Below are 24,960 nucleotides of genomic sequence, written 5' to 3' on the forward strand. Positions count from 1 at the left end.
CACTTCGAGGCACGCGCACGTCACACGATGACGCACTTTAGTGGGAATCATACAACAATATTTACCACTCACGAATCATGTCATTATTAAGAAATGCACCCGATAAACAAATGATCAGCAGACAGGAAGACGAGTCGAATGTTGAAAGTGACAAGTCGGCTGCCAAAACTGCAAGAAAATTCTTTCGGTCAACAAAACAAACTGACCATTGCATCTGCAGCTTCCTTTTTGGCAGTTGACGCAAATTAGCACGTGGAAATAGAAAAAGTGGATTTTCTTTTTGGATTTAAAATAAACGCAGAATATCTTTTCAAAGCCGATAAGGATGTGGTAGTGAAAACATCAAACTACAAAAATGAAAGTGGAGAATGTGCACTTGTCTTAAAGGGACACTTAATTGACGTGAACGTCGAAACTTCTAGAATAGGTTTGCATGTCAAAATGGCATCAGTACTAAAATGTCCCCGACCCCACCCACAAAAGAGTCTGTAGTGTGCAGTTACTTTTTTTTTTTGTTTTTTGGGTGATGAAATTTACGACAAATTGGCAAGTATTCAACCTTACATCCATTTTCTGGAGTGTTTGTCCTCAAAAGGGTCACGGGGTTGCATGATTGCGAACTCCACAGAGCCGAGATAAGAACGCAGAATCTCAAACTGTGAGGCTGAAGAGCTAAGACAAATATTAAGGGTTTGGTAAATGTTGCCATCTGGTGGCCAATTGTGCAAAAGACACTCAAGGACACTACATAAATAAAAGGCAATTAAAACCAAACGTAGGGAAAAAAAAGAAACATTTTAAAAAATTTAAGAAACAAATCTGTTGAAAGTGACTATTAAAAGTTTAAACTAACTTGATTACTTTTGTAATAAAGTAGTGCTGTCAAGCGATTGCATTTTTTAAGTAATTAATCGCAAAGAATTCCGTAATTAATTGTGATAAATCGCATTTTATCTATTACTATTTTTTGTGAAGCTTTTAACGGGTATTTACTTGAATAATATATTGTAATGAATGTAAAATCACCAAATGTGAAGTTCATTTTAAATCAAAGACTGTCGTAATAACAAAAAAAAAAAAGAAAAATGAACACAACTCTTAGTGTTAAGTTTATTAAAGAGGGCACAAAAAAATTTATCGTACATCCCCACAAACTGCTGGTAAAAGATTTATTCCACTTTCTTTCCCTCACATATACAAAATGTTTCAATGGCCTTGATGTTATGACATTTTACAAAACAAAACATGCATGAAAGAAAACAAATGTTCTCGGGCCACAAGATGTTTGTCAGGAGTGTCAGGAACATTCTTTCTGAGCAAGACATGAGAAATGGTCATAAAATCAGGCAATTTTTTTCCCTTTATTTATTTAATTTTTTTGTAACAGTCAAAGAAAAAAACAAAAAACCTCACCTAAGAAGTCGTATGGCTATTGGCACCGTACTAAGGCAAAAGATGGCGGGGGAGCTACACGACATAAAAGTGCTGGAAACACTAAACATGATGAGCTGGAACTGAGGCATCCAATGACTCCAAATTTGCATTTAACAGCTCACCTGGATTGGGATGCAAACACGTCTGAGCCTTGGAAAAATGGTCTTAACAATAAGTGCAGGCACAAGACCCTAACAAGGTTTACAATTGAATAGAGGACGTGAATAAAAATTACAAAATGAAATAAAAATTAATACAAGTTAACATGTCAGTAGACCAAATAGTGCATTGTTACTTTGGAGGACCAAAAACAAAAAAAAAAACAGGAGCCTCCTCATTTCGTTAAGTACAGTAACGCGGACAAAAACATTTTTAGTATTGTAAAAAAAAAAATAAAAAAAAAGTTACAAACATGATCATGCAAATGTGGCCACAATCTCATGCATCGCTATCGGGACAAAAATAATTTAGATTGTACCAGGGAAAGTATGACACATTTGGACAGCGAGTTCAAAAATAATGTGGCTGTATTGTCAAAAATAGACGCTTAAAAATGTCAGCACCAATACGGCTTTTATTTTGACGCACAACGTAACAGAAGTAATGTGACATTTCAAAGAAACGTCGCGTATGCACAGGAAGTTGGGTTGTCGTTTTGACGTGAATGAATGTCGGCTTTCATCTTCTCGTTGTGACCGTGCGCGTTCAGAGGCACGCCGTGTTGCAGCCTCGCGGGACATTGGCAGGCAGCAGCAGCGGTTGACTTTCAGTGTGTTTGTTTTGGGTTTGTTGACTTTGGAGCGTGCTCAGTGCGTCTCAGCAGGCCTCCTTGGTTTGACTTGGCACCTTGCACATCATCAAGATTTGCTTCAAGGCTTTCTGCACATCCTCATCCATCTGACCCTGAAGTGCGACGCAAAAGACAAACGATCAACTGAAACGGTGTACAAGCTTTCGCAATTGGGCCAAATTTGATTTTTTTTCAATTTTTTTCCCCCCCGCATCCTAAGTCTGCAAAGGTCTGATAATTTTTTTAATCTGGAAAATGTACTTGGATCACTGATTTAAAAAAAAAAATAATTCTAACCCAAAAATGTCTTTGCGACAAGAACTGTCTTTAAGAACCTTTGCAACCTTTTACCAAACCTGAAAAAAAAAATACATTCGCCGCTCAGTGAGCAACCGGGCTCTTCGTACCTGAACAGCGTAAAGAAGATGCATCCTGTAGACTGCCACAATCTCATTGTGCTGCTTCTTGGACTCCTGACGTCGACGGAACGATACAAAAGAGGGCAATTTAAAAGACAACTTGATTTATATGGCGCATTTCACAACAGCTGGAAAAGCGAAGATCGCCGAAATCTTACGGCAAGTTGGTACTGCAATTGTTTGACTTGTTGCTGCATGGTCTCCAGCTGCTGGTTCTGCTGCTGTCTCTTGGAAGGCGATCCTGAGCTGTACGAGAGCTGTGATAGGCTGTTTAAGGCGTCCTTCAGCTTGGCCACTTCCCGGGAGAGGTCGTCTATCTGGTGTGTGTGTGGGGGGGGGGGGGGGGGCGAATGAAACGCATCAGCCGTGATTGTATCAACAACAAGCCGCGTCCGACCGCTTCAACGTGACCGACCCGCTTGTTCTTCTCCCTCTCGGAGGCCACGTGATTCTCCACCAGCTGCTTGAGCTGACACACGGCGTCCTGGGACTCGGCCAACCTGGAAGTCAGGCTCTGGTTCTCTTTGTCCCGTGACGTCAGAACCTCCTGGATGGCCTCCCGCTCTGCTCGATTGTCCCGTGCCTTTTAGTGGGAAGAAAATGGCTGATGGTGGTTAACGTGAGGTGTGTACGGTCAAGGCTCTCCAACTTTGGGCTGAGAGGTGTGACCCGGTCCTCCCAGAAACTTCCTTGCTTCCAATTTTGCGTGGCAACCGCTCTGCCCCCAACTCACCTTCTGCCAGGCGTCAGCCGCCTCCAGAGCCATCTCGTCCTGCTTTCTGAGGGCCTCCTGCAGGAGCTGCGTCAGGTGGTTCACCTCGCCCTCCAGCTGCTCTCGCATTTTAGTGTGCTCGTCGCCGCAGGTTGACTCCTCCGAGGTGATGTCTTTCTCCATCGCAAGCCTTGAGGTGAACAACCGCATGCTTACACACACGCTTCCTGAGAGATGGCCCGGCCCACATCAAAACCTTCACGTGTGTTGTAAGTTTCGAAATCAATGATGATTTTTTTTCCCCCTCCGAAATCTAATCAATCTGTCAGCTATTTATTTTTACGGGTGGTGTTGTCGGACGATTTTGCTCACCTGTTCTGGAGAGCGTCCATCTGCAAGGTCTTGCGGCGCAGCTGCTCTTGCAATTCTTCCGACTGGCTTTCCAACTCTTTGATGGCGTTTCCCAACGATGACATGACTTGAGCGTGGTCGGCGAGGGCGACGGAGCTCTGCGCCTGAAGCTCCGCCTCCTGCCTCAGCCGCGAGATCTCCTCCAAAGCTGCCGAGTACTTTGTCTCCGTGTCGGCCAGCAGCGTCTGCATCTCCTCCAGCCGGTTCTGCATCTCCTGCTGCAGCTCCTCCGGGGGCGGAGACGGCGGCCGGCCGCTCTCGGCCAGCTGTCGCTGCGTGGCGCCGAGCTGGGCCCGGGTTTCGCTGTAGGAGTGCGACAACTCCAGGAGGCGACGCTGCAGTCCGCAAATGACCTCGTTGAGCTCGGACTTCATTTCTTCAAAATCTTTGGCTGCGGCCTCCACAGGAACGGTCCCCCTAAGAGCTTCCTAATGAACGGCAACGTCATAGACAGTTACGCTCGGACATGATCAAGCTGGAGCCAATCGCAGCTGTCTTGGGGCAGTAGGCGGGGGCACACCCAGGACTGGTTGCCAGCTCATTGGGAGAATACGCTACTGATTTTAGCCAATTAGTTTTCACCAGTATTTTTTATTTTTTTTTTGTTGCTCTTTCTTGATATCATTTGGACATTGAAAAACTTAAAACTGCTGGGTTCGGATGAACCCAAATGGGGTGAAATGAGTGACCCAGGGCTGGGTCCAAAAGGGAGCCAACGTTGGGTTATTCATACCATAGCCAAAGGTGGAAATTTTCTTTTTTTTTTTTTTTTTTTAAAATACAAACAGCTACCCAGCTAGCGGGTTAGGATGAGCGGTTTCAAAAATAAAAGGCTGAATGTGCGTACCTGCAGCATCCTGATCTCCTCCTGCGCCTCCTTATACATTCCCTCCATCTTGGCCGTCCTGGCCTCTTTCTCGTGAGCGCTCTGTCGCTCTTCCTCCGTCCTCCTCAGCGCCTCCTCCAGCTGTCTCAATCTTTGAGCCTCGTTCTCGTGCTCGCAGCCCGTCTGGACGAGCTGCGCCTTCAGCTGCGTTACTTCCTGTTCCAGCGCGGACGCTCGCCGCTGATTGGCCAAGTCGCCTCCCATCTGCGCTCTCAACTCCTCTACCTCCTCCACGGCTTGGTGGTATCTCTCCTGAGTGTCCGTGAGCTTTGCCTGCAGCTCCGCCAGACTCTCGATCAACTCTTCCTCTTTTGCGTTCCCCCTCGCACTTCCCTCCTCGCCCATTTCTTTGCACCTCTCAGGTTTCATCAGAGCCTGAAGCGAGCGGTTTTCTTTTCTGGTTTCCAGCAGCTTCATCTGGACGCTCTCGAGCGCCTGTCTCAACAGTCGCGTCTCCTCTTGGCTCCCCCTCACCCCTCCCTCCTCGATTGCGTCCTCCCGCGGCGCGTGGGCGGTGCAAGGTACAGCTGCTGCTAACTCCAAGTCATCCCGTGTGGAATGGAAGGAGGAGTTAGAGGTCATGCTGTCGGGACGGCTGCTTTCTTTCAGGTCCTCGTTTGCTTGGAGTATTGGATGTTTCTGCAAACAAGAATCAGACGCTGGACATAAACAACGACGGACAAGGAGGAAAAAAAAACCAGTCAGTGCTTAAAGCGCTTATTAGAGATGCAACGGGTCATTGAAAATCGATTTTGAAATAGATTCTTAAAATCTTTAGAAATTTCGATCACCAACAAACTTGTAATAACAATCAAAAGTGTTGTGCATTTATTTATTTTCATTAGTTAGTCTCTGAGATTTATCGCTTCCCCTCACACCAATGACTACTTTCCTATTTGCAAAAAACCTTGGTGCCATCTTGTGGCCTCTTAAGAGCATTACAGAAAGGCCACAAAAAATGTGAATAGTTTGGTGATTTGACTTGTGACGGTGAAGTGAGCAGCACAAGAAAGGTTCAACAGAAAAAAAAAATGGCGTGTCCGTTGGAAATTCCCAAGGCCAAGGACCTCTTACCTTAAAATTGCTGGCCAGTTGCTGGTTTTCCAAAGTAAGAGCGGTAATCTTTGCTTGAAGGGCTGAAACAAAGGCGGCCGATGGCGTAACGCCGAGTTCAACCTGTCGGTGCATAAAACACACATCTTATACATTCGCTGTAGAAGACACTTGAGAAAAATGAACACGGGACCACTCGCAAGTCGGCGAGCAACAAAACAGGTCCGGACATGTCAAGTTTGCGGAGACCTCCACAAGAATGCTGAAGGTGAATAAGTTGAGCTCGAAACGGAACAGATGTCTCGTGGCATTCCACTCGCAATATTCGTGCACGTTTCAAGTTTTAAACATGTTGAAAAATTAACGTAATGTCTCTCTCTCTCTCTCTCTCCCCCTCTCTCTCTCACTCACACTCTCTCTCTCTCTCACACTCTCTCTCGTGAGTGATAGAAGGTGCCCCCAATGTTTTAGTTACCTTGGGATCCAACTGATCGGCGTTCGTCGAGTCGTCCATTCTCTGGTTATTGCGCAGCCTCTCCAAGTCTTCTCGGACTTCATCATCCTTCCACACCAGAACGAGAGGGAGGGAGTAGTGGGGGAGGAGATTGGGAGAGGAGGGGAGGGAGTAGACGTTTTGTGGGGCTTTTTCTCTCTCGTGTTGTATTTTCATTGGGTACCTTTTTATTTCGCATCACAATTATGTTATGCTGTCATATTTGTCATCCAGGTAGCGATGCTCACTTTTGATCATGTCAGAGGTATTTATTGAATTTTTTTTTTTTTAATACTGCTGCGGGTCCACAAGCCATAAGTTGGCAATCTGAAAAAATAGGGTTTTTTTTTTTGTTGTTTTTTCAAAGTGCATACGTTGGTCTGGGAACGTGTTTTATTGCTTTCTTTCATTCATTTACTTCCTGGCACTTTCTGGATCAAGAAAGTGATTGAAAGTGCAGTAAAGGTCCATGTAGAAAAATTAGCACTGTGGTGCTGTGAGGTAGACATTTTGCTTTGACTTTATTCTTAGTATTTCCTTTTTGTAATCAAATGATTCAGAACAACTAATGAGCGTCTCATCTATTTTCCAAAGTTTTCGATCGTTACCTTGTAGTTGAATCGTCTTGGAGTGTCACTTTTGTTGGACGAAGGCGTCCCAGAAACGGCTGGAGAAGACGTTCCAGACTTCTGCAAGCGGACAGTTGAAAATAAGTTGATCTCAAACATTCTCATTTTTATGCGTATGGACAACAAATCCCAAAAGCCTGTTGATGAAGATGGTGTCATCTGCAAATATGAACCGGTCACAGAAAACAGGCCAGACTACTACTGTACGTTACGTTTACAAACGTGAATGAATTCATTACAGAGTGCAGGACATTGATAAAAGCAGACATACAGAGACATGCATTTACCTGCAGTGGGCTAATAGGAGGCGGAGGTGCTTTTCGTTTTTTGGGAGTTGTGATCCGTTCATCATTTAGCTTAGCTACTTGATCAAACTATAGAGGTCAGCAAAAAGCCAAGGGAGAAATGGAATCAGTGGTGGTTAGTTCAAGGAGATTCAAAGACTACGATTGGAGTTTCCTCTCATGATAACGAACAGGTTTACACAAGCTGAGACTGTTAATACGGAAAGACGTCGAGGTCATTTAAATGTGGCTATCAAAACTTTTTTTTTTTTTTTTTTTTAAATGTCTGAGGCGTATTTCCTCAAAAAGTGGTCTCCGCTCCAATCGATACGTTGCCCCAAAATAAAAACGGCACCTCAAGAAAAAGTTAAGCGGTGAAGCTACAAGGATGCTGCAAGTAACTTTTTCAGTATAAGACTGATATCGTCATGTGTCACGGTAGCAAAACAGGTTGCACTCCATTCAGCGCATCTGTAAAGCTCACGTTTATCATTTCTATCCCAAATGACTTTGGGCCAACAAAAGGACACAAAACTAAATTATAAAAATATTCACCATAATTTAAAGGCTTCCTTCTTACAAATACCGAAAACTTTCAGACTCTGATGTTGCGTAAATAAACACCCCCCACTAAATGAGGAAATACTTGGTTAAATCTAGAAATGTCAGCTTTCTTTTTGTACAATTCACTTTGACGGATTATGCGTAAAAACATTGAAATGAATTTTATAATATTTTCTTACCGCAGGACTGATGGCAGACTTGGAATCTGTAACGTGTGTGAAAAGAAAAAAAGTTAAAAATATCAACGTATATCGTGTACGTCCACATCAACCAATTGACACTACTGAGACTGTCCAGCAGATGGCAGTGTTGCATTGACACTCAAGAGGCATTTTTTTCAGAAACAGTAGTGCAAATGAAATTGGGCCAACTTTTCATGTTTTAATTGATCCCGGGTGTGTTTTGTTCGTCTCACCGGGGAGCTGCCTGGTCAGAGCAGCGACGAGTGCAGCTTTGACCTCACAGTTGGTGGGCGATTGGGCATAGTGCAGAACATCGCGGCCATGCAAATCCACTGCGGACAGGAGTGCCCCTCTGTGGACCAGAACTTCGACGACAGCCACCGCGTTGGACTCTGCGGCGAGCATCAACGCCGTCCTGCAAGGCGTATTTAAAAGTGCGAGTTCACAGTGCAGCCAAGCTCAAAAGTGTTTCACAAATTTGCCTATTTTGTATCACTAGTCACCTAATTTGTAGTCACGTTGTTTGCGAGAACCCCCCCGTATACACTTTTTTTTTTTTCTGTGTGTGCAAATCGGCTGCTGTTGTGCTCCGTTACCTGCCACCGTTGTCAGAAGTGCTGATTTCAGCGCCGCAGTCCAGCAGTGTGATGCACACTTCGGCATGGCCGTGTTTGGCTGCCAGCAGCAAAGGGGTGTGCCCGTCCTTTGTGGGGGGGGGAAACAACAGCAGTAGCGACATCAGATGCAGAAAAGGAAATGACGACCGCAATCGGGATTCAAATGCAACTCGACATCAGGACATGAACTCGAACATCAGCATTCGACACGAATGGTATGTTCAGTAACTGTGTGGTGAGAAAAGTCTCGGAGCTATGTGAGAAAAAAAAAAGGGTTGAATGATGCGTCATGGCACCCAAATGCAAAAACCGAAGTGAGGATGAACAATGAGGCCATTTTCCCCCAAAGTAAAATATTTTATGCTTTTTCTATGATCTTATGAGTTTTTTTGACGAAAGGTCACCAGTGATGGCAAAGAGGCAAATTGTCAGAATGTTCAAATAGAAATGATCGTCATAAGATTTCCTGTTTCTTCTCTATGATGTCAATCAGGCGCCGCAAAGGCTGAGGAGTTTTACTTTATTTTAGTTTTATTGTATTATGGTTGGGGGGCAACATTTTCTAATTGGATGAACCTGCCCGTACAATTAATAACGTTGTTGGTGACGGCAACAGTTTGAGCTTCGGAACTTTTCATTACTTCCGATTAGGAGAGCTTATGACTTAAGGGTGTCAACTTCACCGACATGTCAAAGTGGATGACGGCATATACACTCTTCATTAAAAAAAAAAAAAAAAATTAAAAATATGGTGAGTATTGATATCTCCTAATCCAGATTTTAATTCAATTTAAAAAAAAAAATGCAAACATGCCACCAACACCCTTCAATATACTGTGCTGGATTTGAGAACCTACAAGGATTCAAGCGTATTTCACAAAATTCAACTGAAAACACGAAGACGATGTCATACTTCCAAGTGGCATTATCTCCGGCAGGAATTTAGTTTTCCAGTCAACCGATCCATCCAGCGAGCGCATGGCCCGTGTTTTTCTTTCACTAACTTGCTGCGTGTTTATTTAAAGTTGTGAGAATGCCACACATTTATGCAGAGGATGGCCGCTGGAAATGTAAATAAGCTACACAAGCACACACATACACCAAATATGACGCAATCCACTCAGAACGAACCACAGGTATGGAAGCGGCAGTGCAACGGAGACCACATGTCTGCGGCTTGAGGGGCCGTTCCCCACGGCACACTTGACCGCCTCGAGCACAAGACGCAGACATGCGAGGCACGCGCCAATGTTACTCGAAATACGGCAAAACAAATGACATCAATTTATGAGTGCAGCTGCGGCCGCCCGTGATGCATTGCCCGTCACTTTTTTTTCCACTTCGGAAACAACATCAAACAGATGCGGAATACAAAGCGGAAGCTACTTTCGGACTCATTCAGTCACGCGGCCGAGCAATATGACGAGGTACGTACGGCGTCCTTCAGGTTGATGGCACTTTTCAGTTCGCACAGAGTTTGCACCGTCTGGATCTTTCCAGCAAGTGCTGCGGATGAAATGAGACAGACGATGCATTTTTACAAAAGCAGCATTCCTCAGAGGTGGCGCGAGTCGATGACATGACTTTCGACAGAGCAAAGCAATTAAGAGAGGATTCTTTCTTCCGATACTACCAGATTGGTAATTTGTTGGATCGTTTATGAATCATTTTACGACTACGAGGACTTGTGAATATAAAAGGATATTTTCCCATAACGAGGGCGAAAAATTCATCCTCAAGAAATCCAAAAAATGAACTTTAAAAAAAAAAAAAACTTACCAGCGTGATGCAAAGCGCTCCTTCCTGAACCGTCAACGGCATCAACGGGACATTTGCTCTGGAAGGGAAATAAGTTATCCATCAGTTATGTTTTAGGAAGGGAAAAGCTTATTTTCTCGACAGCCAGCGAGTCAAATTGTTCTCTGAATAACAAAAAATAAATAAATAAAATAATTAAAAAATCTTATAATACTGGAAGTTACCTGAATTAGCCTTTTGCAAGACTCTGCGTGATTGTTTTTGGCTGCCAGGTGCAACGGATTCAAACCTGGTGATCAAACAAAACAATGCTTATTCATTACAAAAGTTAGTTAGTAGTTGAAAATTAAAAAAAAAAAATCTATAGAAAATAAAACTTGTATTAACTGTTCGATTTTTTTTTCTTCATTACATATGATTTTAATTTTATAGTTATCACAATCTCGTACCCAACTGTGTGTAAAACACTGACCTGCCGCGTCAGCCACCGTCGGGTCAGCGCCTTGCGAGAGGAGGACAGCCAGGCAGTCGGTGTGACCGCGTGACGCGGCGACGTGAAGACTGAAGACAAAAGCAAAGAAATTGCAACGACAATGACCTCCACCAGTCCCCGCCTCCCAAAGACGTATTTATACGTTTTTGCCTTTTTTTTGCGTCATAGCTCCACGTTTTTATAGCATTAGAACACAATATTCTGTTGGTCTCGCAAAGAATCACTTAAAATTCAGAAAAACACTGGAATTAAGGAGTTTCCCCTTGTGGAAATGTCTGGCATTAAATGAGTTAATAAAATTGAAAATATATAGGATGAATAAAATAATTTTTTCTTTTGGTAGGCAGATAATGTTTGAAGCCGCCCGGGCCCCGACTTGAGACACTTGACTTAAGTGGAGTACGGACTTAAAAATAAGATATTGCACCACAGCTAACAAATAAAGACGCTCGTGCACACTTGGTGGACGTCTCTACAAATAAATCCAATGGCACTTCAACGTCCTTGAAGATAGTCAATAGTCATGAGGAAAGCGAACACAACTGACACCATCATTAGGGAAAAAAAATGCCCTTCGGTGATAATGACGGGACGTCTGTTTGCTCGTGAGCTCAAAAGGCAATCGACTGAAACACGTTCCAGCTCGATGAGCAAATTACACAGATACACTTTAATGTTGACAACACGCACACACACGTACCACAACTCTGCCCACACGTCTTTCAATCAGCTTTTTATCACCATGGCGATGCCATGGACTCGCCCTTTGTGCTGTTGTCTTTCAAAGACCGACTGCCACATTCTTTACGACGAACAAAGGTTGCGAGTATCTGACTGCGTGCGTGTGTGTGGTGCATTTGTTTGGCCAGCACGCTCAGGTATCGGCCGCTTCTCTCTGCTTTGTGACGTTACTGGCAGCTGGACACGTGCAGGTCTGCGGGTGTTGCGGAAGAGGTCAAATATTAACAAGCCGGCTAACTTTAAAATATCAAACGCACGAGGCAAACATTTTCTTAGGAGTCCCACATTTTGATGCCTTCATTATCGTAATTTTTCTCTTTTTTTTTATCATTTACACGGAACGGTTCATGGTGCATTAATGGAGCTGCAGGGATTTCTGGCAAGCACTGGCTGCTTAGTACCCGTGACAACAATCTCCCATTTTCTTCACGTCGGAATGATGGATGGATTATCTTACAAAGAAGTGTTCAGTAAACACACACATCATGAGAAGATTTTGAAAAAAAATGGGATTTGGGTATTATATCGGAAAGAGCAGTTGTATACCAGCAGAGATTTTTTATTTATTTTTTTTTTACTTACGCAGATTTGCCCTCACTGTCCAGCTTCACAGGACTGGCACCTTTCTTGGCAACAAGCGACGCCACCTTCTCTGCCTCGCCGTGCTCCACGGCAGCAAGCAAGCGCTCGTCATTTTTGTTCCACTCGTTGACCTATGGCGGCACAAAATGAATAAAAAAAAAATAATTAAAATGAAAACACAGGAGGTCGGAAGATTTGGAGGGAAATGCCTCTCGTCATAATGCATTGACATGAACCAGTGTTTGCTTTTTCTTTGGCTTTTCACGTCATATCCAACCACAATGCCATCTTTGGTTACCGGTTTTATGATGGCGAACTTTGTTTAAATTTCGAGTCTATTCTGCGAGAATTAAAGTCATCTATCAAAACAAGTTTTCATCCTCACTGCACTGTTCCACGTTCGTAACACGCCGAGCTGTTTACACACAAACTGTTCAAAATGTCATCCTTGCGCCAACACTGAATGTGAGTCATGTTTCCCCCAGGCAGAGAATGTTTCTTTGGCTTAGCCCGAGCCCGCAGAAAACATTTGTTCTCATGAACAACTTCCACTTTTTGAGATCATACCGAGAGAATCCGGCAATACGACAACCTGCCAAATTCACCGAATGGTGTTATAGCAACTCCACAGCTGACCTGATCGCCCGGTGACCGGCACCATAATAGCATTTTCAAACTCTTTAAATTGTTGTGCTGGACAAAGTGAGGCCTACAAATGCCAGCACGGTGTGCCAAAATAGAGCTCGCCGGTGAAAATAGCCTCCGTGGCAACGCTCCAAACGTAATCAGTAAGATACATTTTACACAGCGGGTGGAAAATTGGCAGTAAAGCCCTCGGCTGTCAGTGAAAAAGATAGAATGACAACCCGGCGCTGCTGCGGTGCAGCCCGCAGCGTTGACGCGGGCCAGCGGAATGAATTGAAAAAAATGCTGACTTGGACGTTGTCCACCGTCATGTTCGGGAAAGTTGATCGTTTATATCTCCGCTGGTTGCTAAGACACAAGACTTGAAAGCACGGACGAGGTGAGAGACTATTTCCACGGTAACGTGAGATGAGCTATTTGAATAAGAGACTGTATATTAAGACACAGCCGAGGGTCGTGTTGACGAGATATATGGTCGCCAGGTGTTCCACCGAGTGTGTCAACGGCCACCTTAAAAGTCAAACACAATCCGTTCCAGGTTGGGTTCATTCAAAACTCTTTCGATTAGCATTAGCCTTAAGGCAAAGGCATCTTGCGGTGGCGCGCAAGCTGTGTTTATACGACATAAAAGGGCTCATCGTAACGTCGCAAGTGGTTGTGAGTTGAAGTCGACTGACATTTATTAAAATTTGTTCAAAGTCTATCGCTTTACCTTCGTCTGCTCGTGGGACCTGTGACTCCAGGTGAAAAAAAAAGAAACAGGTAGCTTACTGCTGATTGGCTGTGCAAGGAACCAATCAGATGGTGCTGTGGGCGGGCAAATCTGACACAGATAGAGAGAGAGAGAGAGACATAGAGAGAGAGAGACACAGAGAGAGAGAGACACAGAGAGCCAAAGAGAGAGACACAGAGAGCGAGAGAGAGAGAGGGAGGGGGGTTGGGGAGATAGAGAGAGGGAGAGAGAGAGAGACAGAGAGCGATAGAGGGAGAGAGAGAGAGCGAGAGAAAGAGAGAAAGAGAGGGGGGAACAGAGAGAGAGGGGGAGAGAGAGAGACAGAGCGCGAGAGAGGGAGAGAGAGAGAGAGAAAGAGAGGGGGGAACAGAGAGGGGGGGGGGGAGACAGAGAGCGAGAGAGGGAGAGAGAGAGAGAGAGAGAGGGGGGAAGAGAGAGAGGGGGGAGAGATAGAGAGAGAGAGAGAGAGAAGTGCGCTGCAGTGAGACAAAATGAACAAGCTAGCCTTTAAATTAAAAAAAAAAAAAAGGCCAATGCGATACCCCGCAAAATGGCAAATATCAGTCAAACACTACCACATAGCTCCTACAAAATTCAAAAACTTGTAAAAGAAGTATGCAAGCAGGCATGACTGAATTGCCAGTAAATCTTTTAAAGCTTTCACCCGATGTGAACCTCTGAATGTGCCTCCAGGCTAAAGTCGACATTCCCGAACAAATTCCCGAAGCGTTTACACTGCTCGGCTTATTACCGCGGCGGCCGTCATTAATCGAGTGTTTGAACACTTACACCCACTGAGGTGAGTTGTTTACTTTTGTCTGTTTCTCAGAAGTTAATTTACCTGCGAGGGAGTTGTGTGAAGGGAGGGAGTTAGCATATATAAATTTGTCGCTGGTTAACATTAAACAATGGGTGGATTACCCAAGTTGTCATTATTGTGCAGCATGTGAAAACGTTTTAAGAAAGATCATAAAAGGAAAACGGCTATCGAGTCACAACATTACAGAGGACGTTATGAGCGGATAAACGATGTTCCGCAGCCGAGTCGCCGCTTGCTAGCGAACACGCTAAACCAAAGTGAAAGACTGTCACCATAAAGCAGCGTGACACCGATGGCTTCAGACGACATTGTCACCGACCGATTGAAGTGGAGCGGAATGCGCTGCTCCACTTTCGCGGTGGGGTGGGGAGGCCCATGAAATAATCATGTGCTCGCAAAGCGCCGAACAAAAGTTAACCAAGTGGCCGAATGCAGGCAACGTGCGGCGACTTTGTTAAACTTCTACTCGTTACAACAATCTTGTCATTTCCCGACAAGACGAGCATGTTTAACACGGTTTGAAAATAATCAAGATCTTGGGCTAAGTTTTTTTAATTTATTATTTTTTTTTTTCGGCAGCGTTACAAGACACGGGAAGGTCTCTCCCTATTCCGCCGTCACTAATCCTGCAATGATACTGTAAACCGCTAACGTCATTGTTCCTGCGGCTGTAAAGGGAAATGGAAAAGTCCTTGCTTCCTCTCTAACTTGAAGTGGAGTCGCACAACTCACTCAGCTCCGTCTCCAAGTCTTCAGTTCAATTTGTTTTGGTTGATTTAAGATCCCCCATTAGTCTCTGATTAGTTCTGCAGAAAGATGTTGAACTTTGGGGCTTCTCTTCCGGAACATTTGGAGTAGCAAATGCAAGAGGGTGTGGACAAGCACCTCTCCCCCCTCGCCGTTTTTAGCCAGGCACTCATTAAGACGCAGCGAGTTTGCTGATAACACTAAATAAGAGTTTCCTGTTTGTCCGGGCCAGAGGCGGCTGGCGGCAGGGATGAGAGTTAAGGAGCTGACGAGGAACAAGGAAGGAAGAGGAAAATTGCAAAAATATGCACAAAAAAAAATTGTTGCTTCTTCTCTTTTTCCACCTCACTTCATGTTCAAACCACAACTTCATGCGGAATTCCAAAGAAAACACACACTTGGTAAAGCACCCGTGGTTGTTTTTTTTTTTTGTCTGCTAAGAGTGATTTCTCTTTTTCTTTGAACTTCCTTTACCCCATAAAGGAAAAACAAACACGATGTGGAAACAGTACTTCCTACAGGGCCTGAGGTTTTTTTGTTTTTTTTTGTTTTTTTAACTCATTCACTTCCAGCCAATTGAAAAAAATATATTTTTGACGTCTTTAGCCGTCAATGGCAGTCAATGAGTTAATAGCACAATGGTCACCGAGAGCCGATGGAGCTTTTTGCTTCCCAAAGACCCCGACATTTCCTTTCATAATACAGGTAAAGCTGTTTTTGTTGATGTCGGGATAAAAATGTGCTCAAGTGGACGAGTAGCAGACTTTGGACTTTCATTTCTTTCCACAACCTGGTCAAATTTCTAGCTCAATAATTTGGAAGCCAAAGCGCAAGTACTAAACTCCGAAATCCTCGTCGTTTTACAGGAATATGCTTTGTTTGGAAAAAAACAGGAAGGAGATGACAAGACGTGTGTACGTCCGGAAGAATGAAAGGAAAAGAAATGGCCAAGGAAAGCCTGACCCGGACTCATTTACAACGTCGCTGGCCTTTGATCGTCGTGGCCGTAACGGCAGACGCCTTATCTGTAACAAAGCAGATGTTCTCCAATGTCTTCAAACAATGTGTCTTTTTTTTTTTTTTTTTTTTGGCGCGGCGCAGACAAAAGAGTTTACCGTAACTTCACTGGGCAAGCAGACAAAAAAAAAAAAACTGGAATCACAATTCAGAGGCTCATGATGACTCCAAGTCAGGATAGTTAAAAACAATGAACAGCATGTGTACATATACCGTAAAAAAAAAAAAAAAAGACACTTTTACGCAATCCACACGGCTTATAAACAACTCGAGTAGTTCCGGGAACAAATCATCAAGCTCATTGTGTTCATTCATCATAAATCCATCCCAAATTCGAAAAGGTCTCTCGACTCTCCACGATTTGCAACCTGAGAAAAATGACAGCACATGTCCGCCATTGTGGCTGCAAGTCAAGAACCGCCCAGTTAAAAATAGTCGTCAGGCCACACTTCCTTCGGCTCCGAATAGCCATTCCTGTCCTATAAATAAAACATTGTTGAACTTGGAAATGAAACGGCATCGTTAAGAATGTTCGCTGATTAAACCAACTCTGACCCGAAGCTATTTTGACGCCTCATTGACATTAATCAGCACACGGAGCCAAAGCCGGTCCGGTATGAGCGGGAGACAGGCTTCGTTCGGCCACTTGATATGCCCGAGCTGTAAATCTGTCATTTTCCGAATTTAAATCATCGGCAAGCGAGCAAATATGGTAACTGGGAAGCAAAAACATTACAAGCCACAAATCAAAAGGGTCCCCGGCCAAACGGCTCTCATGAAGGAGAGCGCTCCTTTTTTTCAGGTGGCCTGAGACGAACCTTTCCTTCATCCACATCCTCGCCTGATATATTGTTCCAGTCGGGCCCGACGGGCCAAACGAAACGAGATGTTTTGAAGTGAAATGAAAGCAGGGAGCCCCGACTGTTCCTTTGGTTCGACTCCATGAAGAAGAAAGAAGTTAGCACGTTGCTAATACGCTAGTTGCTAGCTAGCACCTCTTGCCGCAGCAACTACCCGCTGGGTTACATCTCAGCCGCCGTAAACTTTAAAAAGACATAAATGCAAGGATGTGTCAGGACAAGAACGATCTAAGACGAAGGAGCATCCGTTTTTCAGCTGGAAATGGTTTCACGCATTCACCGGACAAGCAAAGGGATGAACTGGATACGACTTTTATCGCATTGCCTTTTATCAGGCTCGTTTATTTGAATGAGGACATCTCTGCGGATCGCACCCCCACTCCCCCCCCCCCCCTGTCTCCCTGGCTCAGATTTGTCAACACAGACACCCGCCCTTCCTCCCCCGGATTAACAAGGGTCTCTCCCTAAGGCTTTACTGTCACTCTCAGCATTAATACCCTTTTGCTGCACCCGGCCAGAATAAACTCAGACTGGCCACATCGACTCAGACTGGGCCAAATCAAACATTCCGTACCCGAGCGACGCTTCTGCAGGATAAGAAATCATCAATATTGGCCGACATAATGTTAAGCTTTGCAAATAATCAAATTGATGTGCCCCAGAATGTACTAAACGGCATTAACGGTGTAACTCAATGCTCTTCTCCCCGCGGTGCGCAAAGCATTCGGGAAGAAATGTTTTCAGATGATCAGCATGTGACCGAGCGCCTGGGCAGCGCCGCTTTATTTAACACAGCAGGCGTTCCATCACGCCTGATAAGGAACGCTCCATTCCTGCAATATTTACACAACTAAAATTAGACGCCGATTGCGGCAAAAATGTTAGTCGGATGTCCATTGTGGTCCCCGGGATTAATTGATGCCATGAGACAGATGTGTGGAGTGACAGGAGATGTAATCCGTGCATCAATTAGATAGTGACGGGGTGTGTGCGTGTGTGTGTGTGTGTTTGTCTGCACGTATACTGTGGATACAATGAACTGTACATGGATGTTTGAGTCGGGGGGGGGGGATTAATCCTACCTAGTCTGGCAGCTGTGAGAGCAGTTTTTTAATCGTGACATTAGACGAAGGCCCGTGTGAGGCACTATTATCACACACACACACACACGCACCCCCACACCCACAATACAACAAAAGGTTGCATACACTATGAGAGTATGTGCCCAACAGATAATATTAAAAGGAATAAATTATATATATATATAAATAAATATATATATATATATATATATATATATATATATATTTATTTTTTATTTATTTATTTATTTTTTTTATATAGTCGACAGCAAAAGTGAGAAAATGCAATGAAATTAGACCGAGTTAATAAAATTAGACTTGCGGTTGTTTTTCTTTATTGGTATGTAATAAAGTTGAGGTTTTTCCAGCTGTTGTGGCGACGTCTTGTGGCTACTACTACGTTTACGCGCCGCTTCTCAGAATCGAATGCTAATCTGAGTTCTGAATTGAATGCGTTGCACTTCACTGTATTCATTGAAAAGATTTGATTGGGGCTTGGATGTTTGTCTTTCATTGTATTCATTGATTGAGTTTAGATCCTTTTATCATGTGTTCTACACAAAAAATGTATTTTATGAAAAAAAAAAAAGGCAAATCTGTGTAATATTGACGCCAATTGCTTTTTGTTACAGATCATCAATGTGCATTTTATGACGTCGAAGAGCACGGATCTTTGGACTTTAGCTTTTCTAGCTTTACCGTTAACTTATTTTTACGCTTTTATGAAATTCCCAAATGCTTAACTGTTGAGAAATTGCCTGTACAGTAAATACAGGTTTTGATGAGTAAAAAAAATAAATAAATAAATATTCCAGAATGGATTATGCTTGACCTAAAAACTTCCATTGTAGGCGTGAACATGACTAAGAAAAGCATCCTTACTAAATAAAAACCAGGAAATAGCAAATTTCCAGCATTATTTCTGCTGTGTGATTGTTCAAAGTTGTCATTGTGGCTGCATGCCAAACCCTATTCCCATAAACCCAGATTACATGTCTGGTTGCCTTAACACACACACATACACGCTTGATAATACACAGTTTATAGCCCAAACAATCCACACACACAACACACACACACACACACATTAAACTCCGCCAGACTCTGACTCATGTTGTCCTCGCATGACCAAGCGTTACACTCCTTTTAAGTCCAACAAGCACAGAAAATGAGTGGGCAGGTCGACTGTGACATCACCTAAATTGTGTGCCGTCTTATAACATGTTAATATGGAGGTAGGAAAATGAAGACCTCCAACGTATTCCGTGCTTTCACGCTGGTGCCGCACTTGAAAGAGCACATCTATTCGACGTGCTGGAACATTCATTGGGTTTGCTCTGGTCGGTACGCAACTATGCGTCAAATATCTGAATAGCCAAACGAGGAAAAACACAAAAGAATATATGGGCCGCGTACAACTGGCGCAGCACCGCATAAATTATGTTATATAAGACATTATACTCGTCAGAGATGCTGATTATTAAATGTATTCACCACTAAATTGTTTTGCTATTCAAACTTGTCTTGCATCGAATAACCAATCAATCGCGCCTACGTGATGAATTTGAAATCGGATCGATTCAAGAAACAGTCCATGGCTAAGCAGCACAAATGATTCTGAGTGGCTCTGCAGATTAGATTAGCAAAGCAGCACACAAAGAAAAGCGTCTTTGTATTGTTTCGGTGGAAGTTGTTGGGGGGGGGGGGAGTGTGACACTTTCAACTAGCATAGCAGTGGAAATGAAACAAATCCTGAAAAAAAAACAAAAACGATTTTTTTAAGGCCATATCAGATGACATCGTTAACACAATTTAAGTGTTAACCACTGAGTCTATTTGAACGGTTTTGTTAACCAGAACAGTTGGACTTACCGAGCCAGGCACGCCTCTCAGATGATTGGGGAACAAATCCGCATTATTGTAAATAAACGCAATTTTGAGTTACAAAGTACCATCAGACACTTCCTGGAAACTAAGTAGGGGGAAAAAAAACATTTGTAAAGAAAGGAATTTGTTTTGTTTTAAATACGAAAAGCAAAAATAAAGGACTGGCTTCGTGGGAGAACATTCCTTGATAAACTGTCAGTGACAAACAAAAGCCAACATGGAACCCACCGAGGAGGTATTTTAATTCCATTGTGGTCGCTTCATGGCGACTACGACGATGACTTTTAGCGCTGTAGTTTAAACAATGTCACATTTTTTCGCCATGTACGAAAAGTGGGCCAATCAAAGTGCTCAATCAAAATTTTTTTCTCTCCATTCAACTGGCTGATGGGCAAAGCACTCACAAAAGGATTCATGACAGACGACGCCCACCTCGTAGTGGACAGAAAACACGTTTCGGGACAAGGTGAGATGGACACGCAGCCTACTGTTGCGATGTGGCAGCTCAACATTTTTCCCGAACAATGCCCGTGGTTGTTCTCTCCCACAAGGCAGCGTGAATTAGCAATCATTTACTCTCATCTGGCAGCATGCCCAGCCAAAATCGCAGGGATTCATATTTGGCTTTGCAAGAAATGCCAAAAGCATCTGTCAAGTCGGACGTGGATTCAAATTCCCAACAAGAAGGTCGGACCTCCAGAACTGTGAGACAGATGAGCTAACCATTAGGTCGGTGCTATTTATCTAATTTTAGAGTTAATGTATTTTTAAATATTTGTTGAACTGAAATAGTTGAGTTGGAAATGTGTCTTAACAAGATAGCAGAGGCCCCTGTCACATTTTGCACTCATTATCTGATCCATGTCTTCCTGTTTGGATCATGAAAAAAAAAAAAAAAAAAAAAGCATGTGACCGCTATGAAAATGACACTTCTGAATGGACGCCGTTGTAACAGTGGAGCCTCAGAATTGAAATGCCACTAAAATCATGTGGAATTTGACCCAAATAATTCAGGAAGAGGAGGGCAGGGAGGACAGAGCAGTAAAACATCAATATGGCCCGCCGGTATCGGATGCCGTTGTATCGGAGCATTTTTACGAATCCAAAAAGGACTACAGATGCACAGTATTGGTTTTGGCGCCGTCCTTTTTTTTATGGTCAGATTTCTAAATTTCAATCGACTACTACTAAACTTTACAAGAGGAAAATCGGTTGATCTGAACAAATCAGAGGTTCAGACAAACGGATCGTCGTCTATCTGGGAGGTTGCCACTGTTATGGATCTCAGATTTATCGTGACCGGAGGGGAATGAGAGAACGTCATTTGGATTTTTTATTTATTTATTTTTTTTTGCTCTCTTAGAATTCCTCTGCTCTCGGATTTCAAGATGCATGATAAAGGCAATGTTCACACTCAAAGGCGATCTTTTTATGTCCTCGTTCACATTACTAATGTGAAGGGAACGCGTCCGTGATGTGACAATGCATGATGCGGATTCATGGACGACAGACGATTGAGCTCATCCCTTTGCCCCGCCCCACTCCGTAAACATTCTTAACTCTATTCACCAATCATCCACCCCATCGACTTCCTCTTCAAATCCAAGTGAACCGGGAACTTGCAGACTTTTCCTGTCTGCTGTTGAACCTCGCCGCCACCAAGAGGACGGTGACGGCGGATGAGTCAGACTCAGTGGCGACGCCTCACTTCCTGTGAGTCCTCAAAATGTTCAACCGGGAGGCAGAGATAGAGCCTTTCTTCCCAAAAAGATGGATTCATCATCCGCGCAGTGAACTGCGCGAGTAGAAATCTGCCCAACTTTGTGGCCTTTTGCTGGAATTAAGCCCAGCACTCCCACACTGTGGCCTTCTCATATGAGTCACCGTGAGAAAAGTATGGCTTGTTTCGCGCCGTTCCGACGCCATCAATCACGGCTCCTCGACCTCGCCTCCAGACTGTGACCTCGTTTTTTTCTGGAGGTGCGACCCCTTCTTGTGGCACCAGCAATTAAATCTGTCAAAGCATGCCATGTTCCACGCCGCCTTTCCCATGTGTTTTCTGTTTACAAAAGCACGCTAGGAAGGGGAGGGGGCGGGGCTAAGTGGATTATACGCCTGTTATGATTCAAAAAAACGTTTGCTTTATTTTTGTTTTTCCTGCAAAAAAAATTTCAGTCATCGACCTCAGCCAAAGACGTGCACGGCCCTCTGCCATGCGGGCATGTGCGCGCACTTATTACTTAGTCACGAGCACGTGTTTTAGTACTTACATCAGTTTTCCTGAACTTGGCTTTAAGGCTCTTCATGTTCGGTCTCGTAGTCCATGTAGTGGCTCGCTCACTTACAGCTGGAAAAAGGGAGCGGGAAAAAATGTTGGAGACGCGATTCTCGAACACGTTTTTTAATGAAAGGCGTCCAGCAGCACAGAACGATTCAACATTTGTGACAACACGATCCTACTTTTTTTTTTTTTTTTTACATTTCACTCAGACAGCTTCCAAGTCGACACAGCACATGCTATTCTAATTTGAACCTCACTGCAAATGCTTTCCAGCTTTCTGCGCTCGCTTCCCATGTTCTAAATCAGCTCCAAACCCGGCGGGATGTCTCGCGAAGCGTATTTCTGCCTAAGTTCCCTAAAGCAAGCGCCATTTTTTTTTTTTTTTTTGGTCATGGCCAAGATGACCGTGACCATGATTTACCTCCCTAAATCACCCCGCGAGCATTCCAGGCTTGTAACGAGGCGACTTTACTTTTTGCTCTCCTGCAGCTGCTTGTATTTCAAGCGTGTAAGCAATGCTCGGCGATTCGAACGGAACAGTTACCTGCCGCTTTTCGCCTTTTGAAAAAATGGACGCAGAGGGAGAACGGCACATTTTATTGACGTTGGGCACCACCTACGCATTCCAGTTTTATAAAATGGCTCGAAAGTAGATATGCTTATATTTTAAATCATCTTTTTTTTTTCCCCAGTTACCGATTTTACTGTATTTTTTTTTTCTCCTTTGCTTATGCAAAAAGCAAAAAATGACATTTAAGATTAGCTTCCACCCTTCTGGGATTGGCTTTATTTATTTTAATACAAAACATTTTTTTCCAGCGATTTTTTTTGGGAACACGTTAAGTTGTAACAACTCCCTCAGAAATAATAGAAACAAATATTTTATTTTTTTTTATCAATTAAGTCAAAACGTATGTAAACAAGAGCCACAATAAAGCATTTTAAATGTTACACAATCTGAAATAAATTAAAGAATGGAACTGTCAACCTGCACGTCTCTTCTAGTCCACATGTACGAGAGCAACGCCGCACCCCTTCGAACCGTCTCGGTCTCTTTTCTCATGTAGAGGTTCAGGTGAGGCTAAGCGACCGTGGCAAAATATTTGCAGCTTTGCCAAGTTTTTGGAAACACCACCAACCTCATGACCAGCTTCCGCCAGGCTACTTTTTAATTTTTTTGTGTCGAATGGAAAACAATGTAAAAGGATTGCACTCATGCTGTAAGTTTCGTAGTAGGAATTAAATGTTTTATTTTTTTAAATCGTAATAGTGGTCAGAAAAGTTGCTAAATATAGCAACCAATTTGCTCAATTAATATCAAGTCATTTCGGAGTTTGAACTACAGCAACATGATACATCAGCATGTCAAGGGTTGTGATTTGCTTTTTATTTGGCTTTTCTGAAGCCACCACAAAAAGGTACCAATAACTTTTTATGGGACTTGATGGTTATTTGTGGGAATAAACGCGCATAAACCACTTACAAAACTGAAGGTTGGCACTTAAAGGGGAATTTAAATATTCCGAGACTGGGAAAGATATTTTAACATAATCTTGAATAAAACAACCAAAAGGCACGCTTTTGAGTCATTTCTTGTTCGATTTTACTTTTCTTAGTTTTGTAAGACAACATCTGAATTTCAAGTGAATTTCACTTGATTTCTCTTTCATTCAGCGTCAATCTAAAATGAAACTGTCAAAAACGTTTGACGTGTGTGTCTGTTTTGGACAAAATAATATGTTTATATTCATGCATGAATGAGATATTGTTGCCTTCTATGCGCATACAATTCCCATTCATTCCTACAAATTCATAGTGCAGAACGTTTCTAATTTGGAACATTTCCAAAATTAAGTTGGCTTGCTTTCGAAACGGAGGTGAACTTCTTCATAAACTTGGATGACAGATTCGCATGCTAAAACGCATAAAGCCAACGTTAGCACAGTGCTCTCAATTCAGTGCTTCTCTTCACCGGTTCACTTCTTTTTACACTTTGCTGAGTTGATAACGTTGAAATTTGACTTCAAACAGCCTGACTAAGAAACACAACAATTCCAATTGATAGTATACATGCCATATTCGCAATAAACATGCGATGTATCTTAAGAAAACGTGTTTGCAGTGTTCACCTAAGAAGCATGTTAAAGTTGTCAGCCTTTTGCATTGTGCCAGCTAACAGTGTGAATGAAAGGATTCTTGCGAATGCGCGCGACTTGCATCTTCGCCACCGAAACACTTGACGAGCACCAGACTGCAACAAACAATTCTTAGAAGGCTCACTTGTCTACATTGCATGCTGTTAATTTGCACAGAACGCTTACTTACCCTCTTTTTTTTTATGGAGTAGCAGAATCCGTTGGAGAGTCTCCCAAAAAGCGGATTAGCTAGCGAACAGCGAGTCGTTGTTCTGCCGCGGCTCGAGTGGGAGGATGCAGAGAAAGCTGAAGAAAACAGTGCGGGCGGACCGACCGACCGACCGACCGACACACTGGCCCGGCTCGGCCCCGGCCGCATACATTAAAAGTTCGGGCTGTTGCTGGTGCCCCCCCCCCTACCTCGACACACAGAGCAGTTGGCTGCCTCTGGAGTGTGACGTCACAGCGCCCCGGGCTCTCGTGACCGAGTTGGGGAGGCGGGGGTTGCGAGGCGGTGTGTGGGGCGGGGGTTGCGAGGCGATTCGTCTCCTCCATTGTGCTTCATTCATGAACTGCAAGGAGGGATTTTGCAGCTCGTTAGGATGGAACATAACTCCACATAAAACTGTACATAAAGATTCATTTAAAATGTACACCATTCTGATTAAAAGTTGGACCTAAATGTTAAAAGAAAAATAATCTAAA

General features: G+C 43.5%; 1 protein-coding gene across 2 annotated transcripts; it reads right to left on the reverse strand.

Annotated features, from left to right (window-relative positions):
* Nucleotides 1–1,396: 1,396 nt before the first annotated feature.
* On the reverse strand, nt 1,397–24,796 carry rai14 (retinoic acid induced 14). 2 transcript variants are annotated; one of them, XM_088280746.1, is made up of 21 exons: nt 24,446–24,796; nt 22,110–22,186; nt 12,049–12,179; nt 10,705–10,793; nt 10,457–10,521; nt 10,254–10,311; nt 9,910–9,980; nt 8,454–8,560; nt 8,091–8,272; nt 7,855–7,880; nt 7,115–7,201; nt 6,807–6,887; nt 6,181–6,267; nt 5,727–5,828; nt 4,614–5,291; nt 3,728–4,194; nt 3,377–3,545; nt 3,059–3,226; nt 2,802–2,960; nt 2,632–2,697; nt 1,397–2,337 (listed from the first exon to the last, which is right to left on the reverse strand). In XM_088280746.1, the coding sequence occupies exons 2-21, from the start codon at nt 22,143–22,145 to the stop codon at nt 2,251–2,253; spliced, it is 2,916 nt and encodes a 971-aa protein (XP_088136872.1). In that variant the 5' UTR covers nt 22,146–22,186; nt 24,446–24,796; the 3' UTR covers nt 1,397–2,250. The 2 variants fall into 2 exon arrangements, with proteins under 2 accessions (XP_088136872.1, XP_088136873.1); XM_088280747.1 differs by lacking the exon at nt 7,115–7,201.
* Nucleotides 24,797–24,960: the final 164 nt, after the last annotated feature.

This window comes from Idiotropiscis lumnitzeri, chromosome 18 (genome assembly GCF_059441095.1).
Source record: "Idiotropiscis lumnitzeri isolate Australia: NSW breed Sydney's pygmy pipehorse chromosome 18, RoL_Ilum_1.0, whole genome shotgun sequence".
In the NCBI taxonomy this organism is placed as follows: Eukaryota; Metazoa; Chordata; class Actinopteri; order Syngnathiformes; family Syngnathidae; genus Idiotropiscis; species Idiotropiscis lumnitzeri.

Coding starts and splice junctions, on each gene's coding strand:
- rai14 (XM_088280746.1), bottom strand. CDS start 22,145: ATGAAGAGCCTTAAAGCCAAGTTCAGGAAAACTGAT. Junction 2,961..3,058: donor AGAGGGAGAAGAACAAGCGG/GTCGGTCACGTT, acceptor CACACACACCAG/ATAGACGACCTCTCCCGGGA. Junction 2,338..2,631: donor ATCTTCTTTACGCTGTTCAG/GTACGAAGAGCC, acceptor GTCGCACTTCAG/GGTCAGATGGATGAGGATGT.